This window comes from Rana temporaria, chromosome 4 (assembly GCF_905171775.1).
Source record: "Rana temporaria chromosome 4, aRanTem1.1, whole genome shotgun sequence".
NCBI lineage: Eukaryota > Metazoa > Chordata > Amphibia > Anura > Ranidae > Rana > Rana temporaria.
The window spans coordinates 436,301,545-436,318,546 of record NC_053492.1 but is presented as its reverse complement, the minus strand read 5'-3'; the positions used below and the strand labels follow the sequence as shown (position 1 = coordinate 436,318,546).

Sequence of the window (17,002 nt, the reverse complement as noted above, 5' to 3'; positions counted from 1 at the left end):
ATGACGTGCGCGCGGGAGCTGACAGTCACGGCACTGCCTCCTTTAGAAACGGCACGATCGCCGTTTCTAAATGATACATGTTATACTTACCTCCACTGTGCAGCTCGTTTTGCACAGAGTGGCCCCGAACCCGGTCTTCTGGGGTCCCTCGGCGGCTGTCTTGGCTCCTCCCCGCAAGAACTAAACGCCTTCATGGGAGTGAGCTTGCATGGTGGTTAGTTCTTGCGGGCGTGCTCCCGTGATACAGCAGCTCACTGTATCACTCAAGCCCGCCTCCTGGCATGCCGCATCATTGGATGTGATTGACCGCAACGCAAGCCAATGGCTGAGCTGCTTTCAATCCATCCACTCTAGCCAATCAACTGCCAGGCTTAGCGGCAAAGACGACATTGGGGGCGAGAGCAGCCAAGTGAACTGCTCAGGTAAGTAAAACGGGGGGCGGGGGTCCGGTATTGTCGGATGTTTTTTCACCTTATTGCATAGGATGCATTAAGGTAAAAAAACATGAACCTTTAGTGTCCCTTTTTAATCTAGGCTTACCTGTAGGTAAAAGTGGTTGTAAAGGGTTTACAACCACTTTATGTACTAGCTGGAGTTCAGTTTCATTTTGTTGTATTTAAATCTGCTAGTACATCTATCTAGCACTCCACTCCACTCCCCCCCCCCCCCCAGACTAACAATGCTGCCCCCTGTGCTCCTTCATCCAGAGTGGGAGCACTCTAATACAGGAGATGTTGTATTAGGCCTCTTTCTTACACGGAGTGGATTCGCCTGTGGGTGGTCCAATTGGTTCTGCCTGAAAAACGGACAGGCACACCCGATTGGTACGCTGGTGTAAAAGGGGGACCTAAAAAAAACAAAAACAAATGCAGCCGCTACTTCTAATGATTGGTAAGCTGCAATATAGTATATTATTTTTGGTTGAAGTCACTACGGCCACACTAGTGATGTCTGGGCAGATGGATGGAACCACAATGGTTACGAATAAGTTGGCAAGTATAGCTTTTCCGGAGAGCAAAGTTTGGTGACGTGGGCGATGGGACAAGCACGTAGGTCATTTTATGCAAGGATTGCGTTTTTTTTAAAGGGCATGTAAACCATAAATCTATTGTTCAGTATGTTTGAGGTCTTGCCTCACTGTATAGTGTTTTTTGTTCAGCAAATCTTTTTTTTTTTTTTCATCTGTTTTGACGTTTCACACTTGGAAATTCTTTCAATAACAAAAGCTCTTCCTTCTGCAGGCTGACCATGCTAAGCCGACTATTTAAATGTAAATGATCTGCACACTAATAATTTTAGAACATAATACTTTCTCTGAACAGAGCCTGCTGCACCCCAGAAACTTATTTCTGTCTTATTGTTAAAGCGGGAGGTTCACCCAAAAACCTTTTTTTTTTAACATTAGATTGAGGCTCGTTTTGTCAAGGGGAATCGGGTGTTTTTTTTTACAATCGAAGCAGTACTTACCGTTTTAGAGAGTAATCTTCTCCGCCGCTTCCGGGTATGGGCTGCGGGACTGGGCGTTCCTATTTGATTGACAGGCTTCCGATGGTCGCATACATCGCGTCACGATTTTCCGAAAGTAGCCAGCGTCGGTGCGCAGGCGCCGTATAGAGCCGCACCAACGTTCGACTTCTTTCGGCTACTCGTGACGCGATGTATGCGACCGTCGGAAGCCTGTCAATCAAATAGGAACGCCCAGTCCCGCAGCCCATACCCGGAAGCGGCGGAGAAGATCTATCTCTAAAACGGTAAGTACTGCTTCGATTTTAAAAAAACTACCCGATTCCCCTTGACAAAATGAGCATCAATCTAATGTTAAAAAAAATAAAAATTTCGGGTGAACTCCCGCTTTAATAAACTTTTTAATTATTTATAAAACTGCACTAAGGCCCAGGAATGGCCAAATGTAGTCTCAATAAAATTCCACAAATCATTTCCTTTATGGTGAACTTCACTGTGCTGACCCAAGTACGGTGCTACAACTTTTCAGACCACCATCTTAAAACACCCATCAAACTTTCAGACCTGACTTTCTTTTAGGACCGTGGTTGTCAACTTATGAGCTGAAAGAGGCCTCAGGGGCCACAGGTAATGTTCAATATATGAAATTCTTGAGAGGACTGTCAGAGACTGCAGACCTAATAGAGGAAATGAGGGTCAGAGAGTGTGAGTGTGGACGTGACACTTTTTTGGCTGGAGATAAGCTGCAGAAGACAATATGAAACTGGGAGCATGTTACAGTAGAGTAGTAGAGATCAATACTATTACCCTAATCTATTAGGTGGATTCAGAAAGAGTTAGGCTGGCGTATCAGTAGATACGCCGGCCTAACTTGGAATCTGCACCGTCCTAAGTTTAAGTGTATTCTCAAACTGAGATGCACTTGAACCTATCTAAGATACGACGGCGCAATATTTAGGCTGGCCGCTAGCTGGCGCTTCCGTTGAGTTTGGCGTAGAATATGTAAATGCACAGATACACCGATTCACGAACGTACGTCCGCCCGTCGCAGTAAAGATACGCCGTTTCCGTAAGAGATACGCCGCCTAAAGATAAACATGCCCCCTAGGTGGCGTAGCCAATGTTAAGTATGGCCGTCGTTCCCGCGTCGAAATTTAAAAAATTTACGTCGTTTGCGTAAGTCCGTGAATAGGGCTGGACGTAATTTACGTCAACACGTCGAAACCAATACTTTGCCGCAATGCACACTGGGATATGTACACGGACGGCGCATGCGCCGTTCGTAAAAAACGTCAATCACGTCAGGTCATTAACATAAAACACGCCCCCTCAGCCTAATTTGAATTGGGCGCGCTGTAAGTTAGGAGGCAAGTACTTTGTGAATACAGGGGTAGATTCAGGTACATTTGTGCAGTTTTTAGGGAGGCGCAGCGCACCGTTTTGCCGCTGCGCCTCCGTAAATTACCTGCGCTACGCTTGATTCACGGAGCAGTAGCTCCGTAAATTGCGTGGGCGCTCCTGAAAAATGCCCGGCGTAAGAGCGCGCAATTTAAATGATCCCATAGGGGGCATGGATCATTTAAATTAGGCGCGCTCCCGCGCCGAACGTAGTGCGCATGCTCCGTCGGGAAACTTTCCCGACGTGCATTGCGGTAAATGACGTCGCAAGGACGTCATTTGCTTCAAAGTTAACGTGAATGGCGTCCAGCGCCATTCACGATTCACTTACGCAAACGACGTAATTTTTCAAAAACTTGACGCGGGAACGACGAGTATACGTAGCATTGGCTGCCTTACGCAAAAACCGACGTACGCAAACAACGTAAACTGCGTACACTGGGCGCGCGTACGGTTGCGAATCGGCGTTAGTATGCAATTTGCATACTCTACGCTGACCACTACGGGAACGCCACCTAGCGGCCTGCGTAAGAATGCAGCCTAAGATACGCCGGCGCAAGTAAGCAATTGCGCTGCGTAACTATGGTTACGCAGACGCAATTGCTCTCTGAATCTACCCCACAGTACTTGCCTATCTAACTTAAGGCGGCGTAGCGTAAATCCACCTATATATGTCTCAAATACCAGGCCTGTGGGCCGAATCCAGCCCTCCAGGTCATTTCAGCTTTCCTCTCTGCAGCTCGTGGCTCTCACAAATCCCTGTATGCACTCATGGCAGGGACAGATGCCGACCAATGATTTCCCTGCAAATGAGAGGCAGACGGAGGAGCCACCTACCCTGTTAGGAGGTTTCAAAGCCGGGCTGGGTGAGTGAGATGAAGGAAACTTTTGGGGATGGCGGTGGGAGAGAGATAGGAGATGGGGTGGGAGTAAGTGGTGCAGAAGTCAGAACCGAGAGAGAGTGGTGGAAGCGAGATGTAAAGAGCATGTGGGTGCTGACTCCTGAACGCTGTACGTAGCGCACTCCTGAACGCTGTACGTAGCGCACTCCTGAACGCTGTACGTAGCGCACTCCTGAACGCTGTACGTAGCGCACTCCTGAACGCTGTACGTAGCGCACTCCTGAACGCTGTACGTAGCGCACTCCTGAACGCTGTACGTAGCGCACTCCTGAACGCTTTACGTAGCGCACTCCTGAACGCTGTACGTAGCAAATGCTACATAGTCCTACAGATGCAACTGGCCCTTTGAGGGCAACCTTAAAGTGGTTGTATACCCCACTTTTTTACTTTTACCTACAGGTAAGCCTATAATAACGTTTGTTATGTACGGTTTAGGAGATATTCCACCTGCAATGCGCCGCTGATTGCAGCGGCGCATGAGCAGCAGGGATCCTCGGCTAAAGGACCGGCAGCCACCGGACCTTGCCGAAGTGATGTCATCGCCGCTCCAGCCAATCACAGCGCTGGAGCGGCGATACCCGGAAGACACGCCAGAGCAAGATGACATCTCGCTCGGCGAGGACCAGGTAAGTTCTCTTCACCTCGTTTTAAGGATGCACATAATATACCAAAGGGCCACAGGTTGGGCACCAGGGTTCCGTAGAATTCTACCGTTCCTCCCAAAGGTTTCTGGGCGTTCCTTGAGCAATTGCCAATTTCTGCCTTTCAGATACGTTACCACTGACGCCGGTATCTGTAATGGAGTCATTCTTCTCATTGACCAGCTGTGTAAAGAGTATCCCTCCCACATGCTAATGTACCGCAAGTTGTGGCTATAGTAGTAATTGGCAGGGGTTCTCTGAGAGGTGACAGTTATTTGAAGGCTTCCTTTGTTTAAATAGTTGAGAGAGGCTAATCTAGGTCTATGCTTTCATGTAAAACTAGTGTTTGTCCAAACCTTTTTGTTTAAAGCGGTTCTCCACCCTAAAGTGGAGTCCCGCTGATTGGAACCCTCCCCCACTCCGGTGTCACATTTGACACCTTTCAGGGGGGAGGGGGGTGCAGATACCTGTCTAAAGACAGGTATTTGCACCCACTTCCGGCCACGCGCTACGGGCAAAAGACGGGTTTTTCTGACTTCCCGTCTGTCGCCCATTGTGTGCTGGGAACACTCAGCTCCCAGCACACAGCGTGTGAGCCAATCGGCGGGCGCAGCGCGACTCGCGCATGCGCCGTAGGGAACCGGGCAGTGAAGCCGCAGCGCTTCACTTCCTGGTTCCCTCAGCGTGGATGGAGGGGGGAGCAGCAGAGAGACGAGCGATCGCTCGTGCTCTGCTGCGATCAGCGCTGGACTCCAGGACAGGTAAGTGTCCTAATATTAAAAGTCAGCAGCTGCAGTATTTGTAGCTGCTGGCTTTTAATATGTTTTTCCCCATGGCACATCCGCTTTAAGCTTCTGATATCTTGCAATCCCATCAGTCCTCCAGCTGTGTGCTCCTTCTAGTCCTCCTAGGCTCCCTCCATACCTAGAAGGTGATCAATTTATCTTCTCCAAGGATTGTGTATGACTGAAGAAAAAACTGCTTGAGTGTTGTCAGCATAAAACGGGAAATACCTGAGACCCCTTTCACGCTGAGGCGCTTTGCAGGCGATACAGCGCTAAAAATAGCCCCTTCAAAGCGCCCTGAAAGAGCCACTGCTGTGTCTCCAGTGTCAAAGCCCCAGGCGGTGCGCTAGCAGGACAGTAAAAAAAAGTCCTGCTAGCCGCATCTTTGGAGCAGTGTGTATACCGCTCCTGCCCATTGAAATGAGTGGACACCGCGGCTATACCGCCAGCAAAGCGCCTTGAAAGAGCCACTGCTGTCTCTAGTGTTAAAGCCCTAAGGGCTTTCAAGCTGGAGCGGTGCGCTAGCAGGATGGTAATAAAAAGTCCTGCTAGCAGCATTTTTGGAGCGGTGAAGAAGCGGTGTGTGTATACCGCTCCTGCTTATTGAAATGAATGGGGCACTTTGCAGTGGTTTTAACCCTTTCTCGGCTGCTAGTGTGGGGATCAAAGCACCCCGCTAGCGGCCGAATAGTGCCGTAAATAGTCACTTTTCCCACCGACGCACCCACCACCCCAGTGTGTAAGGGGCCTTAACATAGTTCCTACTGGCAGGACCAAGTGTTATTTATTGAAATGCAGTGTAGAACAGCGGTTGTCAACTTATGAGCTAAAAGAGGTCTCAAATGTGGCCCCTGACATCCCCAAAGGGCCGCACATAATGTTCAATATATTTAATGCTTAGTCAGAGGAAATGAGAGTGTGGGCATGCTAAATTTTTGGCTGGGGATACACTGCAGAAGGCAATATGAAACTGGGAACATGTTACATGAGGCTAGTAGACCTTAATGCTATTACCATAATCAGTGGGCTGGATTCAAGAAGCAATTGCGCCTGTGTAACCATAGTTACACAGGCGCAATTGCTTACTTGCCCCGGCGTAACGAATGCTCCTGATTCAGGAACCTTGTTACGCCGACTGCAGCCTAAGATATGCGTGGCATAAGGCTCTTATGCCCGCATATCTTAGGCTGCATTCTTGCGATGGCCGCTAGGTGGCGTTCCCGTTGTGCTCAGCGTATAGTATGCAAATTGCATACTAACGGCGATTCACAACGTTGCGCGAGCCCTGCGTACGCAGTTTACGTCGTTTCCGTACGGCGGGTTTCGCGCAAGGCTGCCCCTGCTATTAGCAGGGGCAGCCAATGTTACGTATACCCGTCGTTCCCGCGTCGCGAAATTTGAAATTTACGTAGTTTGCGGAAGTGATTCGTGAATGGCGTTGGACGCCATTCACGTTCACTTTGAAGCAAATGACGTCCTTGCGACGTCATTTGCCGCAATGCACGTCGGGAAAGTTTCCCGACGGAGCATGCGCTCTACGATCGGCGCGGGAACGCGCCTAATTTAAATGATTCCCGCCCCCTACGGGGTCATTTAAATTGCACGCGCTTGCGCCGGGCATTTTGCCGGCGCGCCCACGCAATTTACGGAGCTACTGCTCTGTGAATCAAGGGCAGCGCAGTAAATTTGCGGGGGCGCAGGGCAAAAACATTGCCCTGCGCCTCCGCAAAAAAAGCGCAATTGTACCTGAATCTACCCCAGTGTTCCCACGACAGACTACTGAGGTCTGAGGGCCGCACATCATTAACTGAAGGGCCGCAGGTTAGGCACCAGGGATGAAGAAAAAAACAGTTGTATTTAACATATCTAATGGAACATGACCTGCTATATTTATGATTGTTGGGAGTACATACACTTTACACAACCCTGGTGCATCTTAGAGAATGGAGCCTTATCTACATTCTCCTGGAGAAGCAAATCCTGTCGCAATACATGAGGCATGTGTGTTATTACTTAAATCTTGGGGTGCTTTGTTATTCCAGATCTGCAGTAATCCAGTGTGAAATTTTGGCTTCCTCTAATAAAGACCGGTCACTGCTACACTCTCTCCTTGTGCAGGGTGACTGGTCTGGTCTCCGCCCCCTCCTCCAGGCAGTCTGTAGTGGGTGGGACCTGCTGAGCCCCTCCCACATCTATGCTTTCTGCACAGGCTATGTACAGCCCAGTGATTGTCACTGCTACTTTTACAAGATAGTAGGTGAGACATTTTGTGGACACAAACTGGACTTTTATTCTTTGTAGCTATTGAGGAAAATATTTTAATAACATTTTTGTGCCCAGAGTTCAGCTTTAAATACATCTGCATTTTAGACCCGATCTTTCATTACATATTAGGTTTTGTTGGCTCTCTGGAGTGTGAATCTCATCAGTGCCTTCTCTCAGTGACTCACGTCTTCCTCCGCTCACAGAGGATCTGCAGATATTAGCAAAGTGGCAGAAATTAACTGAGCAAATTAATTAGGCATGCTTATTGAAGCAGGATATGTAAAACCCACAATCCGTCATTACACAGGCAATATGTGTTTGGCTATCGCGCCGCGCTCGTTTTCACGAGACATGTGTTGTGCGTTTTCGTTGTGACTCACCACAATTCTCCACACAACTGTTGTTACAGATTTATTGTAGAACATTAAAATGGGTTTTGGCAACAAACAAGAACCTGGGAACATGTTTCTCTTATCCCGCTGTGTGATACAATATACGGCGACCATCTTGGAAATGTAAAAACAGAGACTGAAGTAATCTGCAGATGGAAAGCCGCTATACAAAATTATATCCTATGAACACTGTTTTTTTTTTGTTTTTTTTTTTACTTATTTTCTATAATATCGAAAAATGGGGGGGAAAAAAATCTTCAATATTTATTCTTCTACATATTTTTGGGATAAATCACAATAAGCGCAAAAGTTATAGTGTCTAGAAAATAGGGGATAGGTTTATGGCATTTTGTTTTTATATATTTTTTTTTTTAGTGGGACTGCGGCGGACAGATCGGACACTTTTTGGGACCAGTGACATTTCATACAGCGATCGGTGCTATAAAAAGGCACTGATTACTGTATAAATGACACTGGCAGGGAAGGGTTAACACCAGGGGCGTTCAAGGGGTGAGGTGTTTCTAACTGTGTGTGGGGGGGAAACTGACTGGGAGTATAGAGAGATCGCTGTTCCTGATAACTAGGAACAGACGATCACACTGTACTCCCCTGACAGAACGATCTGCTTTGTTTACATTGGCAGATGCCCATTATGCCCCTCTGTGGAGTGATCGTGGGTGGCTGGCAGACATTGTGGGTGGTGGCCACGTGCATCAGCTACGGCGCCAGCTGTATCTTTTTCACGGAGCGCCGTACCGATACATTGATTTGCGCAATAGAGCCTCCCTGCCACAGTATAACTTTTTTTTTACTTTTAATGGCCCTTACACACGATCTGAATATCGGATGACAGATCGTCCGTGTTTTTTTTGTTTGCATGCTAATTGCATATCAAAAATGGAGAGGTTACTAAGGTTCCGATTTATTCTCGCACAACAGAATAAACAATCGGAAGTGATGTCATGTGTTGTAGTATATTTCAATTTTATTTTCGGGCGACAACTGTGCTCATTAACCACTTCGTTACCGAGCCTGTTTTTCAGATTCAGTGTTTACGAGACTAAAACAGTTTTTTTTGCTAGAATATTACTTAAAACCCCCAAACATTATATATATATATATATTTTTTTCTAACACCCTAGAGAATAAAATGGCAGTCATTGCAATACTTTTTGTCACACCGTATTTGCGCAGCGGTCTTACAAGCGCACTTTTTTTGGAAAAAATTCACTTTTTTAAATTAAAAAATAACACAACAATAAATTTGGCCCAATTTTTTTATATATTGTGAAAGATAATGTTACGCCGAGTAAAATGATACCCAACATGTCACGCTTCAAAATTGCGCCCGCTCGTGGCATGGCGTCAAACTTTTACCCTTAAAAATCTTGATAGGCGACGTTTAAAAAATTCTACAGGCTGCATTTTTTGAGTTACAGAGTAGGCCTTAGGCTAAAATTATTGCTCTCGCTCTAACGATCGCGGCGATACCTCACTTGTGTGGTTTGAATACCGTTTTCATATGTTGGCGCTACTCACGTATACGTTCGCTTCTACGCGCGAGCTCGTCGGGACGGGGCGCTTTAAAAAAATTTTTTTTTGCTTTTCGCATTTATTTTTAATTATTTTACAATTTTTAACACTGAAATAAAAAAAAATAAAAAAATTATCACTTTTATTCCTATTACAAGGAATGTAAACATCCCTTGTAATAGAAAAAAGCATGACAGGTCCTCTTAAATATGAGATCTGGGGTCAAAAAGACCTCAGATCTCATATTTGGGCTTAAATGCAAAAAAAATTAAAAAATTTGGAAATGTCATTTTTTCAAATGACAAAAAAAAAAAATGTCACTTTAAGAGGCTGGGCGGGACTGACGTTTTGACGTCACTTCCGCCCAGCAGAGCTATGGGGGATGGGCGAAGGAGATTTTTCCTTCAGTCTCGTCCCCGCTCAGCTGCCGGATGGTCGCGATCCCCTCCGCCGCTACCGACGGCTCCGGTAAGCGGCGGAGGGCGCGGAACAGCGGCGGGAGGGGGGGGGGCCCTCTCCCGCCACCGATAACGGCGATCTCGCGGCGAATTCGCCGCGGAGACCGCCGTTATCGTGTACAGGACCGTCGGCACTAAAGATGGATACCTCAGTTGTGGCAGCAGCTGCTGCCGTTACTGAGATATCCATCTTTAAAAACAGGACGTCATTTGACTATGGGCCAGTAACGAAGTGGTTAAACTAAAATTGTACCTTCTGGTATCGCACAAGAACATTTTTCGTGTTTGTCCGATCGGATAATATGGGATGAAGTTTTGTGATCGGCTCTCAAAAGTTCTGTACGAACGATCCGATTATCATACGATCGTTTAGAAAGCGGTATTTTGTGTCCTATTTTTGGATCATGTGTACGGGCCTTAAGGGAGGATTAAAAACCCCTGTCATAATTGTTGTTGCCTTCTTTGTCCCATTGGTGAGATTTCCCTCCACTTCCTGTCTCATAGCCAAAACATTTTTCATTAGAAATAGTGTCCTCATTGGAAGATTTCCCCTCCATTTCTGTTCTGGCAATTTTTATTAAATTTTTTTTCACTTTTATTACCACTTTTAATTTTTCAGTTTTTTTTTATTTTTATAGGATTCATATGAATGGACGTGTTTGGGAGCCCACTGGATGTTTGTAGCACTGATAACTGTAGAACATTTATGTTGCCTTTATTTATATACAGTATGGGCCAGATTCTTAAAGACTTACGACGGGCGTATCAGTAGATACGCCGTCGTAAGTCCGAATCCGCGCCGTCGAAACTTTAAGCGTATGCTCAAACTGAGATACGCTTAAATGTTGATAAGATACGGCCGGCGTAAGTCTCCTACGCCATTGTATCTTAACTGCATATTTACGCTGCCCGCTAGGGGCGTGTACGCTGATTTACACCTAGAATATGTAAATCAGCTAGATACGCCCATTCACGAACGTACGCCCGGCCGGTCGTTTGCGTAACTCGTCCGTGAATGGGGCTGGCTGTAATTTACGTTCACGTCGAAAGCATGACTAATTGCCAACGTCATTTGGAGTATGCACACTGGGATACGTCCACGGACGGCGCATGCGCCGTTTGATCGAAACGTCATTTACGTGGGGTCACGGTTAAGATACATAAAACACGCCCACAGCTTCAACATTTGAATTAGGCGGGCTTACGCCGGCCCTAATACGCTACGCCGCCGTAACTTCGGCGGCAAAATCTTTGAAAATACCATACTCGCCTCTCAAAGTTACGGCGGCGTAGCATATAGGAGATACGCTACGCCCGCCAAAAGGTACATGAATCTACCCCTATGTGTATACATCTATTAGATTGTAAGCTCTCATGAACAGGACACTCCTAACCCTCTTGTATTTATAGTGTAACTGTGCTGCCTCCCTTTTATATGCAAACTGTTGGTGCTAAAAAACAAAAAAAAAATTGTTTAATATAGTATTAATAATAATATACAGCAGCTTTTCATACATAACCCCCAATTGTCTTTTTTTATTCCTTGTGGCCTTTTAACCTTCTTTCCTTTTTGTGTGTTTTTTTTTTTTTTTACCAACAGCCATGGAATTTACCAGCTTGGTGCAAAATTCAAGCCGTACTTTAGTTCAAACAATTAAAAGCAAATATTTACTATTACCTTTATTAGCCAAAAATGCCTCTTCTGTGCCCCTCTCTGATTCAGTTTCACTTTTCATTTTCCAAGACTTCTAGTCTAGGTCTTGTCCAATGATCGAGCCAGCAGGCAGGCTCATCTGACAGTGGATTGGCACATGGCAGGGCTTGGCCATGAAATCCTGTTTATAAGGTCATTGCATAGCCGTACACACGATCGGATTTTCCAACGGACAATTGTCGGATTTTCCGCCAACAAATGAGGGATAGCACGCTTTAAAATAAGCTTGTGTGTCACTGGATTTGATTGACAGCAGCGGGAGCCAATGGCTCCCGCTGCTATCAATCTGTCCAATGAGGGCGCGAGACAGCGGCACGAGCTGCTGGGCTCGTTCTCGTCGCTGGAAAGATCGGGTTCAGGTAAGTAAAAGGGGGGGCTGCTGCACTACAAAAGGTTTACAACCTCTTTAACTTTGCACTGCGGGTGGCAAGGGCAGTGCGCTTTGAATGCAGTGCTGTAAACCGGCACAGAACACTGGTTTCTTGCAGGGCATTCTAGTGTGAATGAGCCCTGAAGAAATTTTTGGCACTGCACTGATTTTTTTTGTTTTTTTTGTTTGCCTAGTAAAGGTTATTCTGGATACGATCTATTTGGCCTTAAAAAACAAAAAACATAATAAACAACTGAACCCAATATTTGTCCATAAACCCAGCTTGATGTTGCCCTTTTTTGGCATTGCATTACCCCCCCTCACCAAGGACTGAACTCTTTCACTGAAATGTGACTCTTGGCCGTGACGGGGTTAACAGCTGACTTCCTGTTTAAGGAACAATGCGCTTATTTTAGAAGGCTGCGCTTTTGTTTCATTGAGCACCGATCCTTGTCTGAATAGGCGTTTTGCTGGTTTGACGCTCCTTCCTTCCTTTTTTTTTTTTTATCATTCAAACTATGAAAACTGCTAAACTACCATATGTGTACCATAGAGATGTAAGAGTTCTCCGTATTTTCTAATCAACTTTTGGTAGATGCTGGAGAGTTCCCCAACTTGATAGTTTCTTTTATGTCTTGAGGCGATTAAGTTCGTATTTGTTTGCGCTATATAAGTTTCTCACTCACTCTTGCAGAGAGATTTTATTCATTACAGGTTCGTATATATCACAATCAATTTACGCAGTGCTTTATGTATCTATTGTACATTCACACCAGTCCCTGCTAGGGTGACCACATTTCCAAACTACCATTCAGGGACACCCTCCCTTCCCGAAAATCAGCTTGTGGTGTAACAAATCACAGCACAGTGATTGGACACAAGAGGCGGGATTTATGATTTCTCCAATCACAAGCAGGGGGCGAGGATTGTGCTCCTCCAGGCATTCCCGGCCAGGACAAGTACTGTCAGTGAGTAAAGCAGTGATGTGGCGGCCTTTTTTGGGGGCATTTGTTTGGCTTGGGGGGTGGCTGTGTCGGCTTCATTCCGGGACACTGTATTGTCCTGGAATGAAGGTGCCCGGGACAGACCTGCAAAATGCAGGACTGTCCCGGGCAATCCGGGACACGTGGTCACCCTAGTCCCTGCCCCAGGGAGTTTACAATCTAGGGTCCCTAACTCACATTTATACACATACTAGGGCCAATTAAGACGGAAGCCAATTAACCAACCAAGCACCTGTTTGGAGTTGGTGAGATTTGTGTACACCCATTATAGGGGCTTCTCTCTTCCTGCTGGATTTATAAATGATTTTATGTTATTGAGAATGTGATTGGAGGAGCCAGAACACACAAAAGTGAGCAGGAACGCAGTCTGAGATTATGGCAGACAAATCTTGCGGTTCAGTTATTCAAAACATGTAAAAGCTGGAGCAGACTCACCACCAGGATCCACTTAAAATTTAAGGCTCCATGCACACTAGACACTCAAACGTAAAAATATTTTAGCATTTTTTTTCCCGGTGTTTAGGAGCGGTAGCGTTTTTGTTAAGGAGCGGGTGGCAAGCCGGCCCCCAAGTCCTTAACAACGAATGACTCATCGGCTGTCAACGGGGTTCCCTGCTGACAGCTTGATGTAAACTAAACAATTTCTGGCAATTAAAAAAAACAGCGTGGGGGTAGGCCAGGCAAGGGAAGGCCACCTACTTAACCATTGCAGGCCACGTGCCCTCAACATGGGGGGTGGGTGTTTTTGATTATAGGGTCACTGTAAGTTGAAGAAATCATAGAATACAATCTGGACTCTCTGACCCACCGCCCCAGTGACATCATTAACCCAGCATGCTCCAGTCGATGACATCACAAGAGAGCGAGTTCCCCTTACCCCTTAAAGCGGTGGTTCACCCTCCATAACAACTTTTTAGCATAACATGAGGCATAGTAGCGCGAGCTACAGTATGCCTGTCTTTATTTTTTTAGTCCCGTACTCACTGTGTAATCGTGGACACAAGATTCCGACTCCCCGCGGGGAATGGGCGTTCCTATGGAGAGGGAAGGTGATTGACGGCCGGCTCTGACGAGTCATCAATTGTTAAGGACACGACGGCCAGCTTGCCAACCCGCTCTTTAAGGCCCCAGTTTACATGGGGTGTCCAATCGGGTCCACCTGTCCCTTTTTCGTCTGACCTGATCAGACCCTCCATTTACCCCTATGGAGCGGTGGATGTCAGCAGTGACGTGTCCGCTGATATCTGCGGGCATCCGATCTGATCCTGTCCGCCAAATCCAAACGGTTGGTGACCCTATTTTTTCTATCCATCTGGCGGATGGGATCAGATGAATACAGACAGGCGGTCCGTTTTTCATCTGCTCTCCCCATAGAGGAGAGCGGGACTCTGACAGGTCCGTCTCCGCATTGTGAGCAGAGACGGATCTGTCCTCCGGGGTCCCATGGCGGCTCTCGCGGCTCTCCCCGCATTAGATAACCCCCTCGGGAGACAGCTTCCCAGAGGAGGTTATATTGCGGGCGCGCTCCTGTGTCATACACCCAGCGTCCATAGCCGCCGAGTGTATTACTCGGACCTGCCCCCCGGTGGCCACGTCATTGGATTTGATTGACAGCAGCTGGAGCCAATGGAATATGGTTATCTATATGAGAACCATTACAAAGTAGTAGCATGATGTATTTAGTTGCATTGATGGCTTTGACTATTTTCTTTTGGGCCTTTTGACTTTCTTGTAAGTTATGACTTCTTTATAAATGTCCGACTTCATCCTGTGGTGTTCTTTCCTTTGTTTAGGTCTATGAAGCTGGCCGGCGTCCCTTTGCCTTCCCTCTGTGCTCCGGCTGGGTTGTAGGTGGATAAGATGGACGTTCTGTATCCTGGGATGTATTGAACTGGTTGGTCCTCGGTGACTGGGACACATTTTGCCAATATGACCGGGTCCAGTTCCAGCTTCCTTCGTGCTCACAGCAAGCACTGCCACACGCACCACCAGAACGCTGGCACAAAGACTGCAAAGCCCGCTCGGTCTCGGAGCCTCCATGATCGGCCTTTGGCTGCCTCCCTTACTCCTGCCCCGGCCAGCGCCTCGGGCAACAGCTCAGGGGGCTACTCTGAGGAAGAGGACAAGGAGCCCGGGAGTTTGTTTTATGTCAACAAAAGTGGCTTCCCCATCGACGGTCAAACCTGGGAGCGGATGTGGACTCATGTGGCCAAAATCCATCCTGAAGGCAAAGACATGGTTGACAAAATACGAAACGCAAGCCTGCTTCCCAAGGTGAGATGTTATTTATGGAACTTTATCATGTTTTTTTTTTTTATTATTGGATAAAGAGCACTTTACCTTTTCAAGACCTTATAATCAAAAGAAAAAAAAAGTAGGCAGCACTACTGCTAAATATAGATAGTCCATGGTTTGTTCTAAGAATGAATACATCTCGCTTCAGAGAGTGAGCATGGCTGACGCACTTCGCCTGTCATTGGGTTAAGCCCAATGATGAAACTCATTGGAGCCGAGCCTGAAGCTGATTGGAGGACTGATTTAGTAGTAGTGTGGCTCCATTCAGACCACTGGGCACCTGCTCCCAGTTATTTGGCCTTGGAGCACTACCTGCTGCTTGTACCTTATATCAAAAGCTCAAAGCCCATCACAATCCATTGAAGCTGGCTCTTGTGGTTAAATCCACATCCATTTTAGCTAGGTCTATTCAACCCAGGTCTACATGTGAAAAACTTTAAAAACTGGGACACATGGGTTAAAATTTCTTTTGACTATATAGCACTTCCACCTAGCAGCACTAGGTTTGTTTGTGTGGGGTCTATGATTGCTGGCTGCTGAAGGATCTGTTGTTACTGGAGTGGTGTTTATTGCTGCTGAAGTGGATCTGCTGTTACTGGGCGTTGTTGCTGCTGTTTGGGGATTTGTTGTTGCTGGGGTTGATCTAATATTGCTGGGAAGGGTCTTTCGTTGCGAAGGTGAATCTGTTGTTGCTGGCGGGGGTCTGTTGTTGATGGGGTGTGTCTATTGTTGCTGAGGTGGATCTGTTGCTGGAAGGGGTTTTTGCTGGGGGGGGGGGGGGTCTATTATTGCTGGGAAAGATCTGTAGCTGCTGACGGTTTATTGTTGCTGGCGGGGGTCTGTTGGGGCTGAGATGCATCTTTTGTTACTGGGGAGAATCTGTCTTTGCTGAAGGGATCTGTTGGTATTTTTGTGTGTGAGGTCTATGGTTGCTGGCCGCTGAATCATCTGTTGGTGTCTATTGTTGCTGAAGTAGATCTGTTGTTACTGGGGGGACAGTTGTTGCTGGCAGGGTCTTTTGTTGCTGGGTGGGTTCTTGTCCTGGGACGGGGGGGGATCTGTTGTTGCTGTGGTGATCTAATGGTGCTGAGAAGGGTCTTCTGTTGCTGTTGAGGGTCTGTTATTGCTGGGGAGGATCTGTTGATGCTGACAGTTTTATTGTTGCTGGTGGGGGAGATGTGTCTATTTTTTCTGGGGAGGGTCTCTCTGTTTACTGGGGAGGGTCTCTCTGTTTGCTGGGGAGGGTCTCTCTGTTTGCTGGGGAGGGTCTCTCCCTTTGCTGGGGAGGATCGTTTGTTGCTAGGGAGAGTCGATTGTTGTTGGGGAGCTGTCACATACATTTTTATCACCTGGTTGGCGCATTTTATATTAGAACAAATTGTTGTTGGGGAAGGTCTATCATTGCTGGGGGGGTCTATTGTTGCTGAGGTTGATCTATTGTTGCTGGGGCCTTCTATTGGCTGCAGGGGATCTATTTTACTGCCTTTTTTGTTGCGATTAACACATGCCATACAAAATGATACTTGGTTCTGTGTTCTCTAAAAAGGAAGATCTGCACCTATTCTGATAAAAGCCCCATGAGTGGTTCTATTCAGACTATATCTCACATGTTTAGCTCTTGTGTCCTGGTTTAGTGTCTCCCGACAAGCCGCCTCCTCCTCAGCGCCGGTGTTGTTGGTGCTCTACAGCCGAGTATTCCAACACTTAAATCTCTTCTCTTTCAACTTGTTTGGTTCCGGAGTGTTTTTTAGCCAAAATATTACACAGCTGGGCCCAGGAGA

General features: G+C 46.8%; 1 protein-coding gene across 1 annotated transcript in view; it reads left to right on the top strand.

Annotated features, from left to right (window-relative positions):
- The window catches only part of VASH2 (vasohibin 2), a 136,245-nt gene that overhangs the window by 16,583 nt on the left and 102,660 nt on the right, over positions 1–17,002 (top strand). Inside the window, exon 2 of the mRNA XM_040351462.1 lies at positions 14,720–15,200. Coding sequence (XP_040207396.1) covers positions 14,856–15,200 — 345 coding nt within the window. The 5' untranslated portion in view covers positions 14,720–14,855. The remainder of the gene's footprint in view (positions 1–14,719; positions 15,201–17,002) is intronic.